This window comes from Dermochelys coriacea, chromosome 27 (assembly GCF_009764565.3).
Source record: "Dermochelys coriacea isolate rDerCor1 chromosome 27, rDerCor1.pri.v4, whole genome shotgun sequence".
Taxonomy (NCBI): domain Eukaryota; kingdom Metazoa; phylum Chordata; order Testudines; family Dermochelyidae; genus Dermochelys; species Dermochelys coriacea.
The window spans coordinates 2,215,764-2,240,581 of record NC_050094.1 but is presented as its reverse complement, the minus strand read 5'-3'; the positions used below and the strand labels follow the sequence as shown (position 1 = coordinate 2,240,581).

Genomic DNA, 24,818 nt, shown 5'->3' with positions numbered 1-24,818 from the left:
GCATGCCCTGCCGCCTAACTCTCCAGGGGAATGCAAAGCAGATGCCAACTCTACCCAGATGCCATCTCTTTTGTTGTACTTCTAGCTGCTCTTCTCCAATTAAAACAACAAAAAGTCAATGCCAGGATCTTGCTCACTTGGGGATGGGCCAGGTGGCATCTTTATACTTAAACACTGTGGGGAGAAATGCACGTACACCCTTACCCGGGTTCCCGTCTCCTTCATCAGCCAGATTCATGCTCAGCTGGCAGGACTGGTTGGCCTGTGGCAGAGTCTTAAGCAGGCCCTAGCTTGTGGCATGGAGTCCTCTGCCGCATCTCCCCGGCTCCTTTTCTTCCTCCTCCACCTCCCTGTTCATAGCAGGGGTCTCTGTCTTGGGCTGCTGGGAGGTGGGGACGTCTCTGCTGAGGATGGCAGGCAGCATGTTGTGAAAGTGGCAGATCTGCAGCCTGGCACTGGATTGACTGTTGGCCTCCCTGGCCTTCTGGTATACCTGCTGCAGATCCCTGGCTTTCTCGCAGCGCTGCTGCTGGTCCCTGTTGTAGCTCTTCTCCTGCATCCCTTGTATGATCTGTTCAGAGATGTCCATGTTTCTACAGCTGGTCGGTAGCTGGGCCGAGGAGATCCATTACCTCCTGTCTACTCCAAGCCGGAGCACAACTAGTGCATGGAGCTGGCCTGGTTGGCTGGGCAGTTGTACACAGCGAGGGTGTAGGTGTCCTTGCCAAGCTGGGCAATCAGGAAAAGGCATTTCAAAAACCCTCAGGGGGCTGTAAGGGGCTTCCAGGCTCTGTGACCCCGGCAGTGGAGTTTACAGGTGTGAGCAGAGCGGTCACTGTCGCAGAGAATGGTGCATTGTGGCACCTGCCAGGGGACGTCTGGGGTTGGCACAGGTCATGCAGTGCTACACTCAGTAGGTCGGTCGTGGCTCCACGACAATCAGGGAGGTGGTTTTACTGCACTGCTGTAGTGGGGCATCCGGAAACAATGCCGAGTGTGACACTGTGGTGTGTAGATGTTGCTTGTAATTATTAGAATTGGGCTGTTGGGAGTCAGAAAGGACAGGAAACAGAAAGACGGGGGGAGGAGTTGAGAGGCTGGGGAAAGCTACAGAGGGTGCAGCAGCAGCAGCTTGGTAAAGAGGTTTCCACTTTGAAAATAAAGTCCTGTTGAAGCTTGTTAGTATCTTGCCTGGTTGATACAACAAACACACGCCAATAGATTACCACAAGGTGACTTCCCTTGACCTAACTTCATAGTGTAGACCAGGCGTCAGGTCCTGCCCCTCCTTGGCTGCCTCCCCTTGCTCCGGCATGGTTCCCAGGGCAGTACAGAAGCATACAACTAGAATAACAGAGTCTAGTTTCTGTAGCATCATCAGCCATCCATTCTCCAGCCAGTCCCTAATATCTGAGGGCCATAAGGCAGCACAGGCTGGGAGCCAGAGCCAGAGAGAACTGCAGGGGGCAGTCTGTGGCCAGCAGCTTCAACAGAGAGTCACAGCCCAGCCCTGTCTCCTTTCTGCTTGACGGAGACTTCAGAATGGGCTCTGCAGCAGCGGTTGCCTCCTGTGAACGGTATAAAGGCCCCATCATCTACCTGCTGCAGCACCCTGGCCCTGTGGCCTGCCTGAGGATGGGGTCTGTGACCGCGGTGATACCCGCTGGGGTTCTGGCAGCCCCAGAGCAGGGCTAGCTACCGCTCCCTTTCCAGCATCACAAGTCAGCTCCCAAGCGGCTGTGCCCATCCCGGGCTGGGCCCTGGGGATCCTCACTGTCCCGGCCCCAGGTGAGCTGCCCTGAGTGTCTCCGGCAGTGCCCTGGAAATCCCCCCAAGCACAGAGGGCCAGTGTCTCAGAGCACATGGAGCTGTCCTGACGCCTGGCACGGATTGCTCTTCGCCACGGGGCGTGGCTGCAAGGGAGGCCCCTGTTGCTTAGCAGGCGTGTCCCCCAGGTGCTGATTTTCTGAAAATCTGGCCCTTAGTTGGGGGCCTGGATGGGAGCTGGGCTCTGGAGCGGCTGCCCTTTAATCTCCAGAGCCTCAATTCCCCAGCTGGAATGGGAAGAACACTCCTGCCTTTCCCCACTCTCTGCTGTCTGAGCCAGGCAGTGAGCTCACCAGGCCCAGCCCGGCCCTCGCTGGGGTCATGGGGTGCCCTGTAGCACACCACTACTGCCTCGGGGGCCTTTCCTTTGTGCTTCCTCTAGTGCTCGCGCGTATGCATTGCACCCCTCCCTCTGGCTCTGTTCCATTAGCCGTAGCATTGGGCACAGCAAATCCTCTCGCTCAGGTGCCAACATCCCAGGTGGCGAGTGGGCCATCGCCGACCCAGCACTGCGGCACACTCAGCTGCATAACAGAGATGCTTTTGTTTTCCTTGCACTGTCCCTTTAAATCGCTGCAGCCTCGCCTGCCAGTGGCGAGGGGCAGCCATTCTTGTGGGGAGCTTTGTGCAGAGTGTCCCAGAGCAGCCAGACACTGCGCACTCAAATCTGTACCCACCGTCTGGCCAGAGCAAAGGGGGCCTGGGTGGACAGCGGCTGTTTGCTCTGCATGGCGAGGACTCAGCAGATGAACTGCTGCCATGTTTGTTTGCACAGCAGTCACCTACTCTTGGAAATGAGCGATCCCAAGGAGGGGAGGTGCGAACAAAGCCCCCATCTTGTTCTAGCATGGCCCACTGTGTCCTTACCCATCCCTATTCTAACTCCAGGCCAGAACGGCCCTAGCTACACCAAACCCCCTCCCCACACACACACACACTTTGACTGGGAGCTTTTGGAGCAGGAACCATCTGAGTTCTGTATTTGTACAGCACCTAGCGCCAGAGAGGCCTGCCCCTCGACAAGCCCCTGGGCGCTGCTGCAGCACAGTCAAACCCTAATAACCCCTCTGCAGTGGGGTGAGTCGCCGGCTCGCTCCCCACTCTGAGCACTTGGCGAGTGTCCCTCCGTAGGCCACACTGAGCGGATGAGGGGCTAAAGACTGGATGGTTAACCAGGTAATGCATCCGATGAAGTGAGCTGTAGCTCACGAAAGCTTATGCTCAAATAAATTTGTTAGTCTCTAAGGTGCCACAAGTCCTCCTTTTCTTTTTCCAGGTAACAGGGTGATTCAGCTCATGAGCTGAGGACAGTTAAAAGAGAGGCAGGAAAGAGAAGGGCCAGAGAAGAGCAGGACCTCAGGCCTGGCCTACGCTACAAAGGTAGGTTGACGCAAGGCAGCTTATGACACCCTAACTACGTAAGCCAGGCCTCCACTACACACTTATGTTGATATAACTAGAAAAGGAGTAAAAGGCTGTAGCTCACGAAAGCTTATGCTCTAATAAATTTGTTAGTCTCTAAAGTGCCACAAGTCCTCCTTTTCTTTTTGCGAATACAGACTAACACGGCTGCTACTCTGAAACCTGTTGATATAACTGTGTTGCTTGGGGTGTGAAAAATCTACGCACCTGAGCAACGTGGTTACGCCAACCTCACCCCCCATGGAGACAGTGCTGTCAGCGGGAGAACTGGAGTTCGAGTGTCTCCCGCCAACATGGCCACCGCCTCTTGCACAGGTGGAGTTACGAAGCTAACAGGGGCATGCTCTCCCGTTGGCTTAGAGCATCTTCACCAGCTGTGCTGATGCACATTTGCAGTGTAGACCTGCCCTCAGTGTCTGCAGTAACATTTCACTTGCCCCGAGCTCACTGCCCTGCTACCCCGACTTCATAACTGCACCCCGCTGAGCGGTGAAGAGTCAGGTCAGTGTAGTTAGGCAGATGCAGTGTCAGTGGAGACACTGCCTTGCTCATGTCGACTGTTCCTGGCTTTCAGGAGCCATCCCACAATGCCCTGCACTGACAGCACAATCGAGACACATGCTCCCTGGGGAGGACGCGCACCGCACCGCCGTCATGCTGAAGTGATGTAACTACTGCGGAGGCCGTGTGCCGGCGTAAGTGAGGGTGACGTAATTTTGTAGTACAGAGTCCAGACACGGCCGGGGGCGGGGGGCGTGAGAGCTTTCCCACGCTTGCTCTGTGCTTAGGTAAAAGCCCTTTGTTGGAGGGGACCAGGCCTGGTGTAGCGCACTGTAGAGAAAGGGTTGGATTTGCCACTGGTGTGTGTGAGGACAGAGAACAATCCCAGGGGAGGGAAAGCTGCCCTGAGACACCCTCCTTTCCACATTGCCATTCCCAAGAGCTGGCTCCCCGCAGGGTGGCAGACAGCAATGGGAGAGGGCAGAGCCAGCTACTTGGAGAGAGTCAGTTTTGATCTCAGAACTCTCTTAATGAGGCTTTCTTCTCGGCTGCAATCAGTGGCACTGCACAGGTGATCAGGAGGAAGATATTTATATTTCCAGAGGGTAAGATACTTGTCACAGGCTGGGTGCTTAAAGCTCCTCCATGTTATAGAGATTACAGAAATGGGGTGGTGGGAATATGAAGCATGAAGATCTCTCCCTGCACCAGCAGCCAAGGCACCAACCCTGGCACCTTCACCAGGCACCGTAGTCTTGTGGGCACAGCATGTATGGGGCTGAAAAGCTGCGCTCCCGACTTCTGTTCCCAACTCTACTGCCAATTTGCAGTGTGACCTTTGTGCAAGTCACTGACCTTCTCACCTGGTGGCCCCAAGATCAGAATCTGGCCCTGCCCAGACACACAGCGCAAGACAGGTCCTGCCCAAAGAGCTCACAGGCTGGGCAGACAGGACAGACCCACAGGGAAACTGAGGCCCAGGTAAGTTCAGGCCAGGTACCCAGCAGTCACAGCAGTCACAGTCTCCAGAGAGCTCAGCTGAACTAAGGGCTGGATGGACAGAGCTGCTCAGGACGCTGGGGGCAGGTGAAAACACTGATCCTCCCCTGGCTGGCCCAGTCACACAAGTGACAGAGCTGGGAACTGAGCCCAGACCCCCAAGCAGTCCCACTGCCCTGATCATCACCCCCCGGACAATGCTTTGAGATCCTGGGGGGCTAGACAAGGGCAAAGCCTCTTTGCTCTGGGTGGGTGTGAACTGCCCCGCTCCTGCTGTGGCTTTCACACGGCTCCCTCCCAGGGGGCTGAGCCAAGGGGCTGATGGGTACAGAGCCCTGAAAGAGCCATTTATTCTGCTGCTTTAAGCATCCTCGGCGCTGTGACTGGCAGCCCTTTCCCCTCCTTCCCATCCGCCAGCTCGATAAACATTAACGTGGCGAGATCAGCTGCGTGCCCGCGCCGTGGCCATTCATCTTCCCTCGTTAAGGAGATGCCTTGTCACAGCACAGTTGCCGTCTCCGACATTCTCCCCTAACTAGTGAAGATAAATGGCAGATCCAACGCTGGGCTCGGGGGTGCGGCTGTCTCCTGCACTTGTGTCCCTGAGGGGGCAGCTGGAAAAGGCTTGGAGCAGAGATGAGCTCGGGCCACAAACCTTGGATCCAGGGGGAGGCTGCTTGGCCTGGGGGCTTGGACAAAGTCTGGGTAATAAGTGGTGACACTCAGCCCTCCCCCCCCGAGCGATCTCCCAGGGCGTCGGTCCCATTAGTCCCATTCTGCAACCGAAGCAAAGAATGAGGACGTGACGCAGCAAGTCTTGCTTACGGTCAGGCAGCAAGGGAATAGCAGCAGAACCAGATGCAGAACCCAGGAGCTCTGGCGTCCCAGTCCAGTTTCCCCACCCACTCTGTCATACTGCATCTCCTCAGACAGGCTGATGCTAATCCAGGTCCCTGGGGCCTGCATGAGAGTGCTCAAAATCTCCAGAGAGCGGCTCTGTGGCAAGGCAAGAGAGGCAGTGTGCTCCACTGGCTAGAACAGCAAGCGGAAGGCCTGGCTCTGCAGTTGACATGCTGGGTGATCCACTGCACCTCTGTTTCCCCTCCTGCCCTTTTTCTGCTTTACTTAGCTTGTAAAGGGGCTGTCCCACGCTGGGCATATGTACAGTGCCTTGCACAATAGGCCCTTGATCTCTGCTGTGGCCACTAGGTGCCACCGTATGCACACAATGCAGCTGTCTACGAGTCATACAGGAACAGTGGGAGTTACACGCGACACATACTAGTGAACACAAGAGGGAGCTTAGGCTAAGACACAGACAGCAAGAGGGTGGAGCAGCTAGTTTGATTAAGTTAAGGCTCTAGTCTGAGCCCATTGATTGTTTATTTGTACACAGCCTCCTCCCCCTGGAATAACCTTCCTCCCTTGAGCTTGGTGAGGAAGAGCAAACTCTGCTGTGAAACAGGGACCTAGGGGCACTAACCAGCCTTACCCATGTCAGCTCCACTCTGATTTGTGTTTAGAGCAAAGCTTCGGTTTGCCTCTCACCTCCTTAGAGAAATGTAACAAACTGGCACCAGCCCTCTGCTGGCTGGATTCAGAACTAATCTGCTGTGTGTCATAAATCCCATATTGCTAGCAGCTAAAGGAGATTCTCCAACTGGTGTTGGACCTTGGCTCTAGGGTCAGGAGGTTCTGTCCCTGATGTAACTTCCAAGCGGTCGTGGCATGCTGCAGTGATAACTGTAAAGTTCCTAGGTAGCCACAGATCTGTTACTAGAGATCCCAAATTACCTCCAAGTGGATGAAACAAACACAAAATGATATTGACAGATAGGCACCAGAGGGCCTGAACGCTTGTTTTGCCATCCTCTGTCCCTCCTGATGTACACGCACTGGATACTAATAATCCAAGGGCCTCACTCACTTACAGACAGAAGCCAAATGATTTACCATTGCAGGGCAGTCTCTACAGTGGAGGAGTTTGCCCACTGAAATTCTTGGTAGAATGGCAGTGAGTTAATTCAGGTCTTACAGCCACGCAGCAAATCTAGTGCCAATGACAGACCGGGGTCTGGGATTAAAGTAAATTGAAACAAGTGGGGGGGGGAGGCTCTCCCACAGCAGAGGAGGTGGGAGGGTGCTATGTGGTGGCACTGCTCCCCCTAGCCAAGGTGAGGTGGGGCATCACCCTCCATCCCACTTACAGAACACAGCCAGGAACGGGAATGGACTGAACCGGTGACCTGAAGCCAGGAACTCCCAAGCCCTATTCCAGCTCGTGCCCTGTTCTGCTGCCCCAGCTGAGCCCCTTCCCCCTCCGTGCCTCAGTTTCCCCATCCCCATTTCACTGGGGTGTTGGGAAGCTTAATTAACCCTTCGGAGAATGCCTGGAATATGCGAAGCACCATGCAAGGGCTAAGCATCGGTACTGAATCACGTGGGTATGCACATAGCCAGCGCCTTTCATCTAACAGGCCAGGAAAAGCTGCACCATAGCTCAAGGCCCAACAGCAGACATTTCTCTCCTCCTCCTGCCTCTTATTATTCTGTGTATTATCGCCCCTGACTGAACCGGTGACACACAAACACGGGGCAAGAGCGGCCCTGTCCCAGAGAGCTCACAGGGATGGGAGGGGAAGCAGCCACTCAAGTGAGTCACCCCAGCTTACCCAGCAGCAGGGCTGGGAACAGAACCCAGGTGTCCCAGCACCTAATCTCATGCCATAGCCACTAGGTCTCTCGCTAAGCCACATCCAGATGTTTCACCCCATGTTAGTCAGTTTGCTGTCCTGCAAAATGGTCAGCCAGCTATCAAGGCATGCACCTAGCGGACGCCAGGCATCATCCAGTTTGATGACAAGGAAAAAAACCAGCCTTGTGCTGATTAAGTGAGTAGTTTGTCTGGGGAATTACTGGTCTTTCCAGGAGCAAAGATATAAATTCATCTGGAGCAATTCAGCAAATGGAGCCAGAATGGAGCAGCAGCTGCTCAGGGGGAGCTTTACATGATCTTTTTGATTATATAAACCCTCCTTTGAAGGGTGTTTAATAAAGATGATTAGGTTAAAATACAGAGACAGGGATAAAGCCCCAGACCTAGGTGCTGTTTGCCTAGTTCCCTGCTGCCTTCAGTCAGAACTACTCTCCTGTGTGTCACAGACCCCATATTGCTAGAAGCTAATGGTCATTTATTTCTGGCGCTAACTGACTGAAGAGGCAGCATAAGCTAATGGTTGGAGCACAGGATTGGGTCTCCTAAGTTCTGATTGTTGCTCTGCCCCTAACTGGCTGTGTGACCATCGGCACATCCCTTCCTCTCCCCGTACCTCAGCTACCCTGTCCGTGAAACAGGGGTAATGTGGACCTATTGCAGTGTCACTAACCTTTGTCAAGCAGAAGGACTCAGAAAAGGACACTGTGGCCCAGTGGCTGGAGCACTGGGCGGGGACTCTCCACATCTGGGCTCTGTTCCAAGCTCTGCCACAGACCTGCTGGGGACCTTGGTCACGTCACTTCTGTTCCTAGGCCTTGCCTAGTCAGACTGTGAGTCCTCTGGGACAGTGAACGTCTTACTCTGTGTCTGGACAGCGCTCAGCATGTTGGCGGCTGTGGCAGAACTGTAATGATATATACCATCATTCCCATTTTACACATACAGGAAACTGAGTCCAGGGAGGGTAAGTGTCTGGGAGGGGGAACAGCAAATTGACCACAAAACGTATTGTAACAAGGTGGTGGGCTATGCCTGAGTCCCACCCTCTTCACCCTACCCCACCCTGGCAGCATGTGTTAATCTTGCTGGGAAAGGTTAAGTGGGTTCCACTGATTGCTGAGGCAGGTGGCTCATTTTCCCATGCAGATGCAAGGGAGGTGGGAGTGGGTCTCTGGGGACAGAGGATCTAGGGTGTGGACTGAGCAGCCCAGAGGGAGGAACATCCCAGCCTGGAAAGATGATTTGAGCTGATCTTTACATTGTGCTATTACTAATTTCTATGTTAAGGTCAAATCCCAGGCAGGGGCTGAATTTGGACTCTCAACAGTGGGTGGAATGTGTTCAAGAACCAGTTGGAACCAGCTCCCAGTTATATGCTTGTATTGCCTGGTAGCCTGCAAACCTGGTTGCTTCCAATGCCCAGAGATACAGCCCTTCTGCTGGGGCATTGTTGTTGGGTCACTCCGGAGTAGCCCCGAAGATCAGCCAGGGAAAGGTGCATTTGTTTCTCCCCAGCGACTGGAATAGCTTTGATCTCCCCTATCTGGCAATTACATGGGATGTCAGAGCTCCTGAGCTGCTACTGTGATGAATGACTATAATGATCTTTCACCTGTGAAGCATCTTCCTGCCATTTTGATTCCAGGAGGCATTTCAATGACTGTACAAGCTACATAGGGGAAGATTGATGTTTTTGCCATCACTGCAGTGCAGTCACCTCTGGGGTGAGACCTGGCAGCTGCTTGTTGCGCACAGCTACGCTGCACAACAGTTTGAGGCAGGCATGGAAGATGAATCCTACGCACGACTGAGACTGCAGAAAACCATGGACAGAAGCAGGACACAGGCCTAAAATCTACGGCAATTCACAGCTTTCATGAAGTTCTAATGACCCCTTCTGGCCTTGATCATCTCTGAAGCAGAGGCCAGTACACTTCCCCCAGTTACCATGCACTGAGCCCAGGACCTTGTGTTGGCTAAAACATCTTCCAGTCTGGCTCTGAAGACACCCAGCGATGGAAAATCCCCACTCCCCTGGGGGAGTTAGTTCCAATCACCCACCTGTTAAACAATATGCCTCATTGAATTGGTCTGGCTTCAGCTTCCAGTCTTGGTCTGCTAGACTAACGAACCTCTAGCGCCTGGTATCTTCTCCCCATGAAGGGCCTTATGCACGTCATAGACTCAAAGGCTAGAAGGGACCGTCATGATCACCTACTGTGCCCTCCTGCATGTCGCCTGCCCCGCCTGCCCACTCCTGTAACAGACCTCATCAAGTCACCTCTCCTAGGTACGGGGCAAATGCAACAGACCCCTAAAGCGTAAACAGCTGGAGAATCTCTTTCTCTCTGATTCACTCTCTCACACGCATTCTTTTCTCAGTCAGAGGAGCGAGGAGAAGCAAAGCCTTGGTCACACCGAGGGGGATTAGGTAGAGCCTGTACAATCATCATTCATTGGTGCCACTGGCAACGACTGGACCGGAAACTTCTCTAGTCATATAAGGGACATGCCTGTTGTTTCAGACGTGATCCGGGGCCCATGGGAGTCCTACAGGTTGGACTGTGACTGCCCACATCTTCATCTGAAGGTTCCCGTTCCCCTGGACATACAGGCTACATGTCACAGCATGCAACCTCCCTGTTTGAGTCAGGGTGTGATCCACGGAGACTACAGTTCACAGCATGCAGTGCTTCAGCTTGATCCACATGAGCAGGCTGCATTGCAGGCTTGGGTCCGTACATTCCATTAATTGGATCAAAATAGCAAGATCATTGCACGCTGGGTCTTTTAGTCTCAGTGAGCTGCACCCCTCTATTAAGGATAAGGATAAATAGGCTTGAAAGGACTTGATTTGTACCACTATATATGGGGAACTGGATTTCACCGCACACACACATACCCGTGAAAATCTATTTCCATCGATAACAACAGAAATCGACCCCAGAGAGGCGAAGGGAGAGAAATGCTACCTGACAGCTTCCGGCAGTTTGATTATGGATATTTACTTTGTCTGTTTGGGCACTTTGTGTTTCAAGGGTTATAGAGCTTTAACTCTGGGCTTCTCAGAGACTTCTGTCATTGAATAATTAGCCTCCGACCCTCCCTCTGTCCTGCAGCTGTGAAAATTTGAACTGATAAAAATAAAAAATGCTTAAAAATAAACATTGATAATACCCCTCAAAATGATAAACTAGACCCATCGAATTCTGCCCAGCCTGGAGATAAGGCCGGGTTGCAATCTACTCCCCACTGAGCCCTCTGGATTCAGAAGCCCTTGAGTTTTCTTTGGCCCTTTGCCTCCTGGTCATAGAAGTCATTTGGCTCCAAACTTCAGGTCAAAGTTTCTTTACAACCCCCGAGCACCCCCCGGCATTTAATCGCCTGCTCTCCTGGACAAGTAGCATTTGTTGTTGGATCTAAAGGCCATTTCATCAGACATTTATCTCACCCCTCGCACTCAGCTGTGTGCACACAGCACCGCCAACTGGATTGCTGCCCATCGGGGCGTGCAGGGCAGAGTTCAGGCAGCTGGTGTGCTGAGCCCACAGCCTGTCCTGCTGGCCAGCACTGGCTAAGTGTGTCCCTGCGCTCCCCCAGCTGCATCCACTTGGTATCTCTCGTCTACTCAGGCTGCCAACCCTCTGGGGCAGGGCCCGTCTCTCCACTCTGGGTCCGTGCAGTGCCTGGGGCCCTGGCCCACAGTCAATCACAATCTGAGTGGCTGTGGGCAGAGGGCAATCGTTGGCCATCAGAGTCCCATGGGATCTACAGTGTCTGTGCAGCCTGGGCAGGGCCGTAGCCTGTATGAAAGGGTGTCTCTGAATGACCTGCCATCCCTAGGACCTGCCTGGCTCTCCCAGACACAGCCCCGGAGCCTTGGCCCCCATCCATTGAATAGCACGGAGACCTTGCAAGAAAGACACCTCTGTCCTGCCCTGCCAGGCAGTCGGCATCAGGGCCAGCCTGTGCTAACGAGCTGCTGGAGCTAAGGCCACTATTGCTATTGACCAGCACCCTCTGGAGGCCCCAGCTGAGATCAGACCCCGGGTGCCGGGTGCAGCACAGACAGGGGAGAGCCAGGCCCTGCGCCAAAGCACTGGGGGGAGGGGCAGTGCCTTGCCAAGTCCCCAGGCAGGTAAGGGCAAGGCCAGGCATAAAATCTCCTGCGACCCCGTCCCCGTGATTGCCCCACAACTCCAGAGAGGTCCAAAGGCACCTCACCGAGTTGCTCAGCACAACGCAGAGTGCCGTCCCTTATTTCTAGTCCCCCTTTCCCCCTGCCCAGGCTGGCTACGCTCACCTTTCGCCTTCAGCTTCTGTGAGTATTACACAACCTTGCCCTGCCGAGGGCTGCGTGTTCGTTCACCGGCACTTCGCACGGATCCCTCCCTGCCACACAATAGAACAAGGAGCATCTTTCTTCCAAAGAGGCTGCCACTGAAGTTGTTCATGAATATTTCATTCCTGGATAGCACCTGATGTGCTTTTATTTATAGGCCGAGCCATCTCTAATATTCCTCTTAGCTCCTCAGTCCCAGTCCTGCACTTCCCCGCCCCCAAACCTGCTTGGCAAGCGAGCCTTTCTCCTGCAGGAAAGAACCACCATGCGAACAGGGCAGGCCAAGCTCAGCCCTGGTGCAAGAGGACCCAGCTGCAGGGAAGTCCAAGATGCGGCCCATGCCTGTGACTGTTGCTGCGGGTGCTCTGTATGGAGACAGTGCAGCCTGCCATGGGAAGTGGGGATTGTCTGATACCAAGGAAACAAAGGGAACAATGCAAACAGCTGGCCATTATCTAGCCCTCTTCATCCATTGAGCTCAAAGGAGGACAGCAGCATGATCCCCTCTCTGCATGTGGGGAAACTGAGGCAAAAGGAAACTTCCAGGTGGCCTCTGCTGTGCTTCCAGAATCTGATCCCCACCCTCATTTCTGTAAATAGAAACCCCGATCTTCTCCCATCCTCCCCACCCAACAGCAGCAGGTCCTCACAGCCTTGCTTGAGTCTCTGAGCCTCTTCCCTTTACGAGGGACACCCCTCATTTCAGACCAGACTTCCCTGCAGAGCGCAGTGCTACCCCACCCCCTTTACTGCAGTAAGTAGGGGTGTAGGAACTGCCAGAGTGGGTCAGACCAGGGGGACGTTTACTCTGTGGTATCCTGTCTGGTCCTGGCCAGCACTGGAGGGTTCAGAGGAAAGCCCAAGAAAGCCCTAGTGAATAGTCACCTTCTTTAACCTCTTGGTGGCTGTGTCCTTCTACTCCAGCCCATAAACAGTGCCGGGAACATCACTCTCTCGTTAGACGGAGATTGTCCATCCTGTTGCCTGTCTCTGAACCCCTCCATTTCCGTTCACCCTTTCGAGATGGGGTGCCCAGAACCAGGCACAGGATGCCAGATGCAGGCCCCGCACTGAGCTATACACTTACATTACAGTTGTTCCCAGTATCATTCTTCTGGCCCATTCTTTATACACCGTGCTTGCTGCCCTTTGCGGCTGGGCGGCGAGCTGAGGCCTTCACAGAGCTGCCCACACTGGTGCCCAGGGCCCTAAGCCAAGAGGTCTGCGCAGACTGTGTGAACAGTTCAAATGATCCTGCCCAAAGTGCATTCACTTCCATCTGTCAACTTCGAATTTCATCTGCCATCCGGCTAACTGGGTTTGGACCCCCTGAACTTCCTCCGTCTGCTCTGCCTTCATCCCCCCAAAGAATTCTGTGTCATCTGCAAATGCTGCCACCCAAATGCCACTGGACTGGCTCCTGCCCAGCTGTTTGCAGATAATCCTTCCGTTTGCCGGGGAGGGATGCCAGGGAGCCTTGGCCTACAGGGGCATTGGTATGGCTTAGACACAAGGCACGAGGGACAGCGTCCACTCCGATAGTGCCACCCCAGTGAGCTCAATGGCTAGCACGGCTGAGGGCAGAGTGCTGGCCCTGTCAAAGCAGCTCAGCACCCACATCTGGAGGCAGATTGTCAGAGGAGCTCAGCACACTGCATGACCAGGGGGTGCTGAGCTCGTGGGAAGGCTGGGAACCAGCTGGGGGTGCCATGCATGTGAGAACCTGGCCCTAAGCTCGCTGGAAACTGTGCCTCAAAGGCCCAATCTGCCCTGGCCCATTCTCTGCTCAACCCCCTGAAGTCCATGGAGGAAAATCACAATGGCCACAAGCTCTGTCCTGCACAAAGCCTTGCTCTGGGTTTATTGATCTTTAGGACAAAGAAGAGCCTGAAAGAGACACCATCAAAATCAAAACTCCCCTCTTTAAAACAAAATCTCCTGACTAGTCTGACTGGTAACCCCTTCGGTCCTGACCAGACAAACCCTTAGGCCTGGGGAGGGTTTCACACCCTGGGGCAGTCTCAGTGACTTCAGTTAGATTGTGGTCACAAGTACATTACTCACACATCAGTATTCGCAGGGCTGGGCCTTAGAGAGCAAAATCTGAAAGCAAGTTAAAAGCTGATTGACTTCTCTGTGCTCATGATCATTGTTCATTTCAAACAGATGATGCCTGAAATGGGAAACCTTGGCCTTGCCAATTCCCACCATTTTCATCGCAAGTCTTGTGATATTTGGTGTTTGTTTCAAAGTTTCTAGCATTTCCTGGTTGCAGGGAAAAACTCGTAAATGTAATCCAGGTGCCCCCTGATGGCTCAGACACCAGCTGGCAACAAACCCCACAGCTTGGGGTGTTGTTTTTTTAATCTCGTGATTTGAAGTCAGTTTCATGGTTTTGGGGGTTCTGCTTCATGATGTCTGAACACTTGGGGTGTGCAACACTGGAAACCAGATTAGGGGGCTTCAATTATTTTTTCTAGTAAATTTCACTTGTTGGTTCTGATGCACTAGTCCAGTTAGGCTGTGGTTACGTTTGTCTCCAGGATACTACAGAAGAGTCAAATCCAAAAATCGTTTGTATATTTTGAAATTAAAAGGAATTCACAAAAACACTGCTAGTCACACTATACTCTGTACCCCCTCAACCCTCCCCACTTAAGAAAACCTACATTTCAAGTCTCATTCCCTGCTGCATTCCTCCAGTTTTATGCCAGCATAACTCCACTGATTTCATAACACTGGAGTAAGGCACTGGTGGGTCAGGTACTTTGGAATGAAATGAAATTGACCGAGCCCAGTTAAGAAAGGGCTCCACACCTAAGACCCATAATTATCTATGAAAGACAAGAACCACCGATTAAACCCTGAAGACTTGGGGATTGAGAGCTGAACACATGAGTAGCCGATTCATTCTGGGATGTTAGAATCATGTTTAGGACAAGACAGACACTCTAACATCCAGAATCCATCACTGGGCCCTAAGGCTCGGCTTCGGCCACCAGCACTGAGAGATGAGACTCCTTCAGCCCTACTGTCTGGTGAGCAGAACGTCCTCCACTAGCAGCTCCCCCCGGAGCGAGGTGACTCGGCCGCAGAGTGTTGCTTCCCATGTAATAAAAAGCTCAGCACAGACTATATGGGGTTGTGCTGACCACAGATTATAGTGTTCAGTGTCCGCACTGCGAAATTCACCCACAAATCTCAATGTGCACCCTGATCTGTGCACAAGACAATACACACCCAGCCAGCTGCACACTTCCTGTGCCTTCAGATTCCTGCCGTGAAACTGTCACCTGCTTTCCCAAGGATCCTCCTACAAGGTGTGTGTGTGTTATGGCTGCCTGTGTAAAATGGTGATCACATGCACCAGTGTCATTTGCACATGGGTTTGTTTTGCATGGAGAAAGTGGAGCATGTGCAGATGGCCATGTCACTGTGCAATAGGAGGCACCTGTGAGGTCTTGAGTAAAGGGACTGGCCACAGTGTAAGACATTGGTTTAGCACATTGATCCTGCTTCTTCTAGGGGCCAGTCTCAGTGGGATGAGCAACTGTCACTCCCAGCCAAAAGGGTTGCTGCTTTAGTCCAGTGTTTTTGGAGCTAACAGTGCAAGGTTTGATCCTTGCCTAAGGGTAGGTCTACTCTGCAATAAAACACCCAGGGCTGGCCCAGGTCAGCTGACTCAGGCTCAGGCTGAAAGTCTATAAAACCGCAGCTTAAACGCCCAGGCTCTGAGATCCCATGAGGGAGGAGGGCCCCAGAGCCCAGGCTCCAGTCCAAGCCTAAACATCTACACTGCAATTGTATAGCCCTGTGAGCCAGAGTCAGCTGTGTGTGTGTGTGTTTTATTGCAGTGTAGACATACCATACATGGCTAGGCTGTGATTCATTACATAATGAGTGCTGCAAAACTATCGGCTTTAGAACATCCAACCTGCTCCCAACCCTCTGAGCCCCTAATGCCCGGAATCCCCACTGTGCTCCTTATGGTTAAACAACACTCTCCCCAACTGAGCTCAGTAACCACACAGCAATGCGTGTTCTATCCGTGTAGTGCCATTCACACGCACAGCATCTCCCAACACGCTTGGCAATAAAGATGAGTCTGAAAGTAAAACTCTGGAGTCCCTGGATCTGGGGTGTTTGGAATCCAGAGCTATCTCTGCACAACAGTCTGGGATCTCTAGCATCCCTAGAGCGCTGGGGTCCTGAATCCCTGGACAGTGGGTTGGGTTGCATTTCCTGCTGCGTTGGTAGCTTAACTGTGCAGACACTTGGGATACTGCAGTCCCAGGGCAGTGCACTAAAATCCACTGCAACACCATAAAAATCATAATAATAACTAATAAGCGGAAGCTGAATCTCTCTCCCAGGTATTTCCATAGCCCTCCGCACCACAGCATGAGAGCCCTTGGGAATACGCACCAACCAGCTATCACAAGAGGATGGTGTTTTCCTATCAAGAGGCAAATTCACACGTGAGGGCAGGGAGGAAGCCCTGTGGTGGGAATGCAGTAAATAAGAGACAGATCAGCAACCCCTGAGCTGGGGTTTGTCAGAGGAAATTAAACTTAAATATCAAAGAGCAGGTTTGGTTTGGTTTGGTTTTTTGCATTTTACAAGCTAGAACAATTCACCTGCAGCCTCCTCTGGGCAGGAGCTTTGGGGAACGAGGTGTCATGGAGACATGCCCAGAGAGCCAGAGGATTTGAGGGGCTTGTCCTGTGACAGGCCACCTCCTTGCTCCCAGACCCCATTTTGGGGTCCAAAGGGCCTTGCCTTTCCAGCTCTTACTGCCAGCCACATCCCTTGCCTGTGCATGATGTCACAGACTTCCATGGGGCAGTGTGGGGCAGGGCTGTGGGCACAGGCTGCGGGAAGAGGCCTGCAAGGTCAGATCCTGCAAGGTGCTGGTATCTGCTGGACCCCAAGTGGAGTGTGCTGAGCACTCGGCATGATCAGGTCTCTGATGACGACTCTGGGGGCAGCTGCGACTCTCCCCAGCGGGCTGAGTGCAAGACCTGGGATGCCCACGCTCCATTTCCTCCCAATTAGCGGAGGAAGGAGGCTCCGCCTGGCTCAGGTCTCAGCCCCTCAGCCTTCTCCTTGCTACACGTCTGTAATAAGGCAGGAGGGGTGAGTGGCGAGGTGTCCCCAGGCCCTGCCTGACCTTCTCCTCAGCCCCATGTGCCTGGTTCAATTAGAAACGTTCCAGCCCGGTCCCGGTGGCCCCAGGCCCCCCACTCAGTGTTTTCAGCCAGACGGGGAGGAGCTGCTCAGGCTGCGTGAGCAAGGCTGGGGTCTGCTGGGGTCTCTCTGCATTCGTATCTGCCCCCTATCCCTCTTGAACCAAAGATCCCAGCGCCCTTTGCACAGGAGTTGGACCAACCCAGCGTCCAGGCCAAATGCCACCGGGGATCATTACGCTGGGTCTCCCTAGCTTCCCCCGTGGCAGCTGGGGTGCTGGGACAATGTGTAGAGTGGGGGCCTGAGAGCCATTGAACCAAACTGTAAACCCTGCTTGTGATGGAAAGCACTTCAAGCCCCGAGCACCCCTTGTTCCAGCACCTCTGTCTGCAGCATGACATTGTCCTTCGCCACCTGCCCGGGGCTTTTTAAAGGGATTTCACCGATTGTCACCCTTATCCAACATGGCCACCATCTCCCATGACTGTCACAAGGGCTGAAGCCACGAGCTGCCCAAAGGGAAGAGCCAGGAAGGGGGCAGGGGAATGTGGAGGTGCCTGCAATGGGGCTGCAGGGGCAGCATGGAAGGCACAGTGGTAGGGAGCAGGAAACTCCGAGGAGGCAGAGAAATGTGGGGGTTAGGGAAATGTGGGGGGCAGGAGGAAGACTGAGGGGGCAGAGGAATGTGGGGGGCAGGATGCAGGCTGAGGGGGCAGGGGAATGCAGGGGCAGGAGGAAGACTAAGGGGGGCAGGGGAATGCGGGGGGGCAGGAGGCAGGCTGAGGGGGAAGGAGAATGCAGGGGGCAGGAGGCAGGCTGCGGGGGCAGGGGAATGCAAGGGGGCAGGAGGCAGGCTGAGGGGGCAGGGGATGTGGCATAGCAGAAAGGGACAATGTGACGTCAGGGGAATGGAGGGCGGGGGGGTGGGGAATTTTGGGGGTGAAGTCCCCATGGATTTTAGCATGTGTTTATAATGGGGTGTTGCCTGTGTGCTTTGCTGAGTCGGGACTATAATGCATAACCGGGAGCCCCAGCTTATGAGCTTGATCCTGCACTCTCCTAATCAATGGGGGGAGGGTTCCACCTGCATGGAGCAGCATCAGCCCAGAGGCCTCAACATGGGGCTTTTGCAGAGAAGGGAGCAAGCCAAAAACAATGTGGATCAGCCTCTGGGTTTAGCCGCTGAGCCCAACTCAGCCCAGCCCATGGGGTGGATGGGGGGAGCTCTAGGACTCTGGGTGCTCAAGTGCTGAGCCAAGCACCCAAACACAGGGCTGGGCCAATCACTGTGGTGAGAAGCAGGCTGCTCAGCGGTGTCTCAGGGCCACAGACAGAGCCTGGCTCAGAAACGTGCCGGGAATATCTCCAGCTGCCTTCCCCCTTTGCAAAGTGCAAGGTGGGCAGAATCTGGCCTGCTAGAGCCACAGGAAATCAATGGCTCCACCCTCCTTCCCTAGGATCAGGAGATTTACAATGGATTCCAATCATGTCATCAGTAATTAGCAGCACTTTGCTTCAAAGGAACTTTCTTTCTTTCTAATGTGGGCTGGTGTCCAACAGATGCTATCGCAGGGAACCCAAGGGAATGATCTGGGTAATTAGGAGTGTCACAGCGAGGTTCCTATTGCAACAGAGAGCTCTCCCTTGGAGAAAGAAGTCCTCGTCCATCCACCCTGGGTAAGAATTCCTGCTCTCCCATGGCCCCCGCAGCTGAGCACATCACAGACAGTCCCAAGTCTGGCCGCAAAACACAGAAGGAGGCAGATCAGTGTAAAAACCCAATTTCACAGGGGGGTGCTGAGAGGTTAAAGAACTTGCCCAAGATCAGAAAACAAGTGGGAATAGGATCCAAGAGTCCTTATTCCCCACTGCAACCACTGGTGGTGATCACTGGAACCCAGGAGTCCTGACATCCAGGCCACTCCCCTGACCACTGGACTGCCCTGCCCTCTGCTCTGACACCTGGGTATTATAGTTCAAAAGGAATGCAGCCAAGTAGACAAATCATGAGCCCACCTAGGTATGGGAATAAAACCCAGGAGTCCTAACTCCCTCTCCCCTTCTCACTCATTCTCTCTCACACACCATTATAATTGGGGCTGGAGTGGGAGGGGGAATCCCATTCTGGATATATGGGGCTGGGAGCCTCCAACACTGACCCCCAACTTCTGTTCCCATTTAGGAGATGTTGCCTTTTTTTAGATAGGAAAACTAATTACTGCGAATTTTCTTTTTAAAGTGTCTTAGTCACATTTTCCATTCAAGTTCTCATCCCAGTGATCGTTTAGCCAGCACTGTTCACCCCCAGAGCACTTGCCGCCCCTGTGAATTGTATTTGATAAATACGGTAACAGCTAGATTGGGTTAGTCATTAATAAGCAGGGCCTGGAGACTGGCATGTCCCAACCCCCGTTATTAACAGGTACAAGGCGATTGCACTGGATTGCAGAGGCACACGTAATGGATTTTATTTACTCTGTTCATCTGTAAGTGCCTGGCTTTGCAAGTACAACCACCAAGCTAGGCCCCACTTCACGAAAAGAGATGGACCGGCACATTTCACTTTAAGCACGTGCTGAACCCCATGATTCCCCTGGGCCTTACGCATGTACCTCGCTGCTGTCCTGCCTCCAGCCAGAGCACTCGGGGTCATCCTGCACCCAGCAGCCAGCCTCACACATGGCACTTAGCGTCTGCGGGGCCGGGAAGTTCTAGCAGCTAGAAGGGGCTTCCCCCAAGTAAACCAGTGTCAGCAGGATCCAGCCCTCCACCATTTTGAGACCTCTGCAGCTGGTTACTTAAGTGCAGGAAACGATAGCTCAGGAGCCTTATCCAAAGCTCCCTGCAGTCAGTCAATAGCCTCCTGCGTGTTCAATGGCCTGTGGATCAGGCTCTAACAGAGCAGGAGAGGGAGGTCTGGGGCCAGGTGCAGGGCTGACTCTGGCCTTCGTCCTGTGCCCCAGAGTTCAGGGGAGTTTTCCCATTGATTTCAATGGGAGCCGCCGAGGGCCCGTAGGGAGCAGAAGTTAGTCCTGAGGGAGGAAATGTCTAACTACCAACAAGGGCTGGAATCTTCCAGCAAAGCTGAAGGGAGTTCAGTGCCTGAAGCCCCTGGGATGTTGACGCCTGTCTCTGGTCATCCTCTCTGAAACCCCCACTCTGTAGCTTTATGGATGATTCTGCAGTCCCGACTGCATCCTGACACAGTGGCTAACAGGTGGACGCAGCCGAGATGGGCACATCAGGGATGTGTAAGAACAATAATACTTTGAACAGGAAAAAAGCCATTTCTATTACTCCCAACTTATTATTATTATTATTCACATAATGCAGCAACCCCACAAGTCGAAGTCTCTCATTTAACTATTTCCATATTTCCACTCTGCCTCAGAACCCTGGCTGCCCAACTGCAGTTCTGAAGTTGGTGCTGGCTAGTTGTGCTTTTAACAGGGGGAATTTTCAGGTAAGAATGTGGGTGAAAACACAGGTAACATTGGCCAGATCCTGTCCCTACTGCAGTCAGCGGCCAACCTTGCCCGAGCTGATGGGGGTAGGAATACATCCTACCTGTCAGACGGCATGTGAGCCTGCTAAGCACAATGGCTCCAAACCACCCAAGCAGATGATTAACGTTAATTACATGACTCAAGGCATTGGCTTCAATAGGACGACTCACATGCTTCCAGTTAGGCACCTGCTAAGTGCCTTGGTGGGCTGGGGCCAGAATGCTCAGCACCTTGCACATCTGAGCCCAGACACAGGAACCCAAGTTTAGGCCAAGCATTTCTGTGTTCTGCTAACAGAGCAAAAGTATCTGACAAGAGGGGCTGTCTGAAGGGAGCACAGGGAGGGACCATGGCCCAGTGAAGAGGGCAGCAAATGCTGAGGTCTCATCCTGGCTCTGAGTGCTCAATGACCTTGTCAAGTGACTGCCCTCTCTCTGCCTCTGTTTTCCTTCTTGCCCTGTCTCTGTCTTATCCATTCAGACTGTGAGTTTCTTGGAGTGGGGGGGGGGGTCCAGGGCACACAGGATCAGGTCCACATTTAGCAAATGATAATGGGAACTACAGGGAAAAGACTAGAGGAGAAAGCTTGCTCTATGGATGGAAGTTGGTAGATATGTAAAGCCCCGGAGCACATCTCGAAGGGGAGGGTGTGACTCTCAGATTTTCCTTGCCTACAAATGAATCTCTGAGACTCATCCTTAATGATGGTGGCACGACTGCTCCACTACAATAGCGGGTGACACTGAAGAAAATTAAGCTCAGGTGACATTTAAGGTGTGACAGGAAAGTCATTATTAAAGCTGATGATCTGTGCATTAAATCACAGACAGTTTTTCTTTGGAAGGGAGGGATTCTAGTGACTGTGGAGAGGAAGGTAGATTTCAGTGCATAAAACAGTCTTTGACATTTCTGTGAGGTCTGCAGGGCATTCTAAGTGGGATCTCAAGGAGCCTTATAAACTGGGGACACCACCAGTGTGCAGCCACCTCTGGGGTGGAGCGTGACAGCTTGGCAGAACACCGATAGTGGCTGAGGGCAGAGGACATTTTGCTAGGTGCTGGAGTAAACCCCTCTGAAGAATATTTCAGTGTTAGGGTGGCAGGAGGGAATGAATAAGCCTTAACATTGTGAAGAGAATTTAGCCCTGGTAAAAGGTGCTGGATTGGCAGCCCTGGAGACTGATGCCATATGTGTATGCCCAGAGCTGATGCCGCATAGGCTGGCACACACTGCCCCTGCTGATGGGATGCTGCCCATGAGATAAGGAGGGACCATTCTTATCATCCAGGCGGAGGTCTGAATAACACAGGTCAGAGACCCTCATCCAGGCCTTCCTGCACCCAGCCCACAACCCCTGTCTGGATTTAAGTTCCACTTTCCACGGTCCCGCCAGTCCTTTGGCCTCCTGAGACAGCAAATCCAGGAGTCAATACAACAATCTATAATGTAGCAGCAAGAAGAAGAAATAACCTTTCATGTCACTTTTCCTCCTTGGCTGCCAAGCTCTTGACAAAGGAGGGTTCTATTATCCCCATTGTACAGATGGGGAAGTATAGGCTGTGACTGCCCAGTGTCTCTGCTGGTTCACAGAAGGCAGTGGGCTCCAGTGGCTAGTACACTGAGAGTGTCAGGTGAGGTTGGTTCTAGTCCCAGCTCTGGCAGTGTGACCTTGGGCAAATGGCAGTGCCTGTTTCTCATCCTATCCTTTGTCTCTTTAGTGGGGGGCAGGGTCTGTCTACAGCACCTCTGCCATGGGGCGTGATCTCAGCTGGGACCCGGGGGTGCTACAGTCAGGTGAATGAATAAATATTCTAACAAAGGAGGCCAGACCAGAGGATCCCGGCCTTCCCCTCTGGCCTGAGCAGCACTGGCTCTGTACATCAGCAGGCAGCTGTGGTTTGGGTGAAGCCCTCTGCCAGGAGCTACAGGAGACCCACCAAACTCATCGCACCCCACAGGTGAGCCTTGTGAAAGGCAACTGCACATGGGCAATGGCCAACTGAAGAAGCAGTGGGGTGCAACCATTCACTGTAAAAAGGCCCCAGGTCCCGCAGCCCATCTGTCCCTGGCAATTTCCCTGGGGTGGGAGGTGGGAGGGCCCCAGCACAGGGTGTGTCTGAGCTGGTGAACTTCCAAGCGCCACTGCGCCCCAGGGCGCGGAGCCAGGCTCGGCTCAGCCAGCCCGGGAGAGCCTGGCGGGAGAGAAGCGGAGCACAAGTTTGTCTCCTCGCACCCGAGCCCTCAGCCGGGACGATGGCCGCAGCCCTTCCAGTGAGACCGGCCTGTCGAGCCAGGCAGGGAGCTCGGGATCCGCCCGCCCAGGGGGACAGACAGCGGGACCAGACGGACAATCAGACACCACGCGGCCCCGAGGCAGGCGCAAGGCGGGTCCCGCAAGCACCAGCTTGGCAGGGCGCTTTGTCCAGCTCTGGCTCCGTTGGGAAACGCAATTAGCGGGCGTCAGGCAGGAGCCCTCGGGGGTGTCCGCAGTCACCCGCCCCGGGGGCTGGGAGCGAGGCCAGGGCTCCCTTCGCGACTCTTTCCCCTCCAAACCCCACCCCAGCGTCCCGCATGCACCCGCGCCCCCAGGGGCGAAGGGGCTGGGCTGGGGGACGAACCAGGCAGAGACCAGCCGGCCGAAGGGGCTCGCCGCTCTCTGAAACCCACCAAAAGTCTCCCAGCCTGAGCGTAGCCCCAGGGGGGCGAGAACCCTGCCAAGTGCAGCCTGTCTCCTCCCTAGCCAGGAGACGTGAGGGACCCCCCGCCCCGAGACCCCACTGCAACCCCGGGACCCCTTCCCCCCCCACCAGCCCCGGGACCCCCGCCCCGAGACCCCACTGCAGCCCCGGGACCCCAGCCTGGAGACCCCTTTCCCCCCATACCAGCCTCGGGACCCCCCGGGACCCTTCTCGCCCAGTTCTTCGAACAGAAACTTTGTTGGGGGGTGGGGAGGGAAGAATCGGCCTAAAAATAAATTCTCCAGCGCAACTTCCAGCTCCCGGGGCTGGGCTCGGCCCCAACTCAGCCATGGGAGCCTGGAGACCCGCTAGCCACGCGGCCCTCCCAGGCAGGAGCCGGACCCACGGCTCGGGGCGCTGAGCTGCCCCTGCCCCGTGGCGGGTTGCTCCGGCCGCGCCGAGGGAGTGGGGGTGCCCCTGCCCTGCCCCTCTCCGCCCCAGGGGGGCCCCGCACCCACCTGCCCGTTCTTGCACAGATCCGCCCACATGCTGGTGCCGTCCCCGCCGCGCATCAGCACATGGTAGGTGAAGAAGTAGGTGCCCGGGACGCTGCACGTGAACTTGCCCGTGGCCGCCTCGTAGCTGTTGCCCAGGTTGGTCACCACGTCGTCGAACTTGAGGATCTCGTAGCCCTCGTGCGGGTTCTTGAGCCCGGCGTAGAAGGCCACCCGGGGCGCGGTGCTGTAAGTGGCCGTGCTGAAGGCGCCGCTGCCCCCCGCCGGGCCGGGCTGGCCGGGCGGCCCCGGCTTGCCGCGCTCGCCCTTCTCCCCGGGCGGGCCCATGGCCCCCGGCGGGCCCGGCTCCCCCGGCTTGCCCGGCCGGCCCGGCTTGCCCTGCGGGCCCTGCACCAGCGTGGAGGGCGGCGGCGGCCCGCCGGGGGGCTCGGGCTCCGGCCGGGCGCTGGCGGTGGCGGCCGCCCGGCCCAGGTAGGGGTCGCAGACCATGCGGCAGGTGCCCAGCATCTCGTAGCGCCCGCCCGCGCCCGCCGAGCTCACCAGCGCCGGGATGAGGATCACCAGCGCCAGCAGCATCACCACGCCGAGCGCGGCAGCCAGCAAAGTTTTCCTCCCCACGCTGAGCCGCGGCCGCCCCGGCGGGGGAATGGTGCCCGGTGGCGGGGCTGCCTGGCGGGACAGCGGGCCGGGGGGTCCCCTGGGCGGGTGACCGCGGCGCTGTGCCCCCAGCCCGGGACGGGAAAGGAGCACAGGCGGAGCGGCCGGCTGCTCGTCTCCTCCCGCCGCCTGTCTGCTCGCTGGAGCGGCGGGAGGCTGGTCTCTGCCCATCGATCCCCCCCGCCGGAGCGCAGCGAGGACAGGCGCCCGGCTCCGGCAAGGAGCGGCGGGGCGGGCGGGGGCGCGGGGCCGGGAACGGCGGGCAGAGGGGCGGCGGATTGATTGGTCGCGCCCCTGGTTGGAGCGCTTCGATTTTCGCCACCAGCGGTTCCTGCCGATACCTGCGGGGGGGGGGGGGGAGAGCGGGGTGGCCGGCCCTGCCCCAGCCCCCGCCCCCCGGCTGGAAAGTTGGCCGGGGAGAAGTGACCTTCGCCGCTTTGTGAGCTGCTTTGGGTCTGCCCAGGGAGC

General features: G+C 55.0%; 1 protein-coding gene across 1 annotated transcript in view; it reads right to left on the bottom strand.

Annotated features, from left to right (window-relative positions):
• The window catches only part of C1QL1 (complement C1q like 1), a 64,868-nt gene extending 40,282 nt beyond the window's left edge, over positions 1-24,586 (bottom strand). Inside the window, exon 1 of the mRNA XM_038385726.2 lies at positions 23,697-24,586. Coding sequence (XP_038241654.2) covers positions 23,697-24,521 — 825 coding nt within the window. The 5' untranslated portion in view covers positions 24,522-24,586. The remainder of the gene's footprint in view (positions 1-23,696) is intronic.
• Between the last annotated feature and the right edge of the window lie 232 nt (positions 24,587-24,818).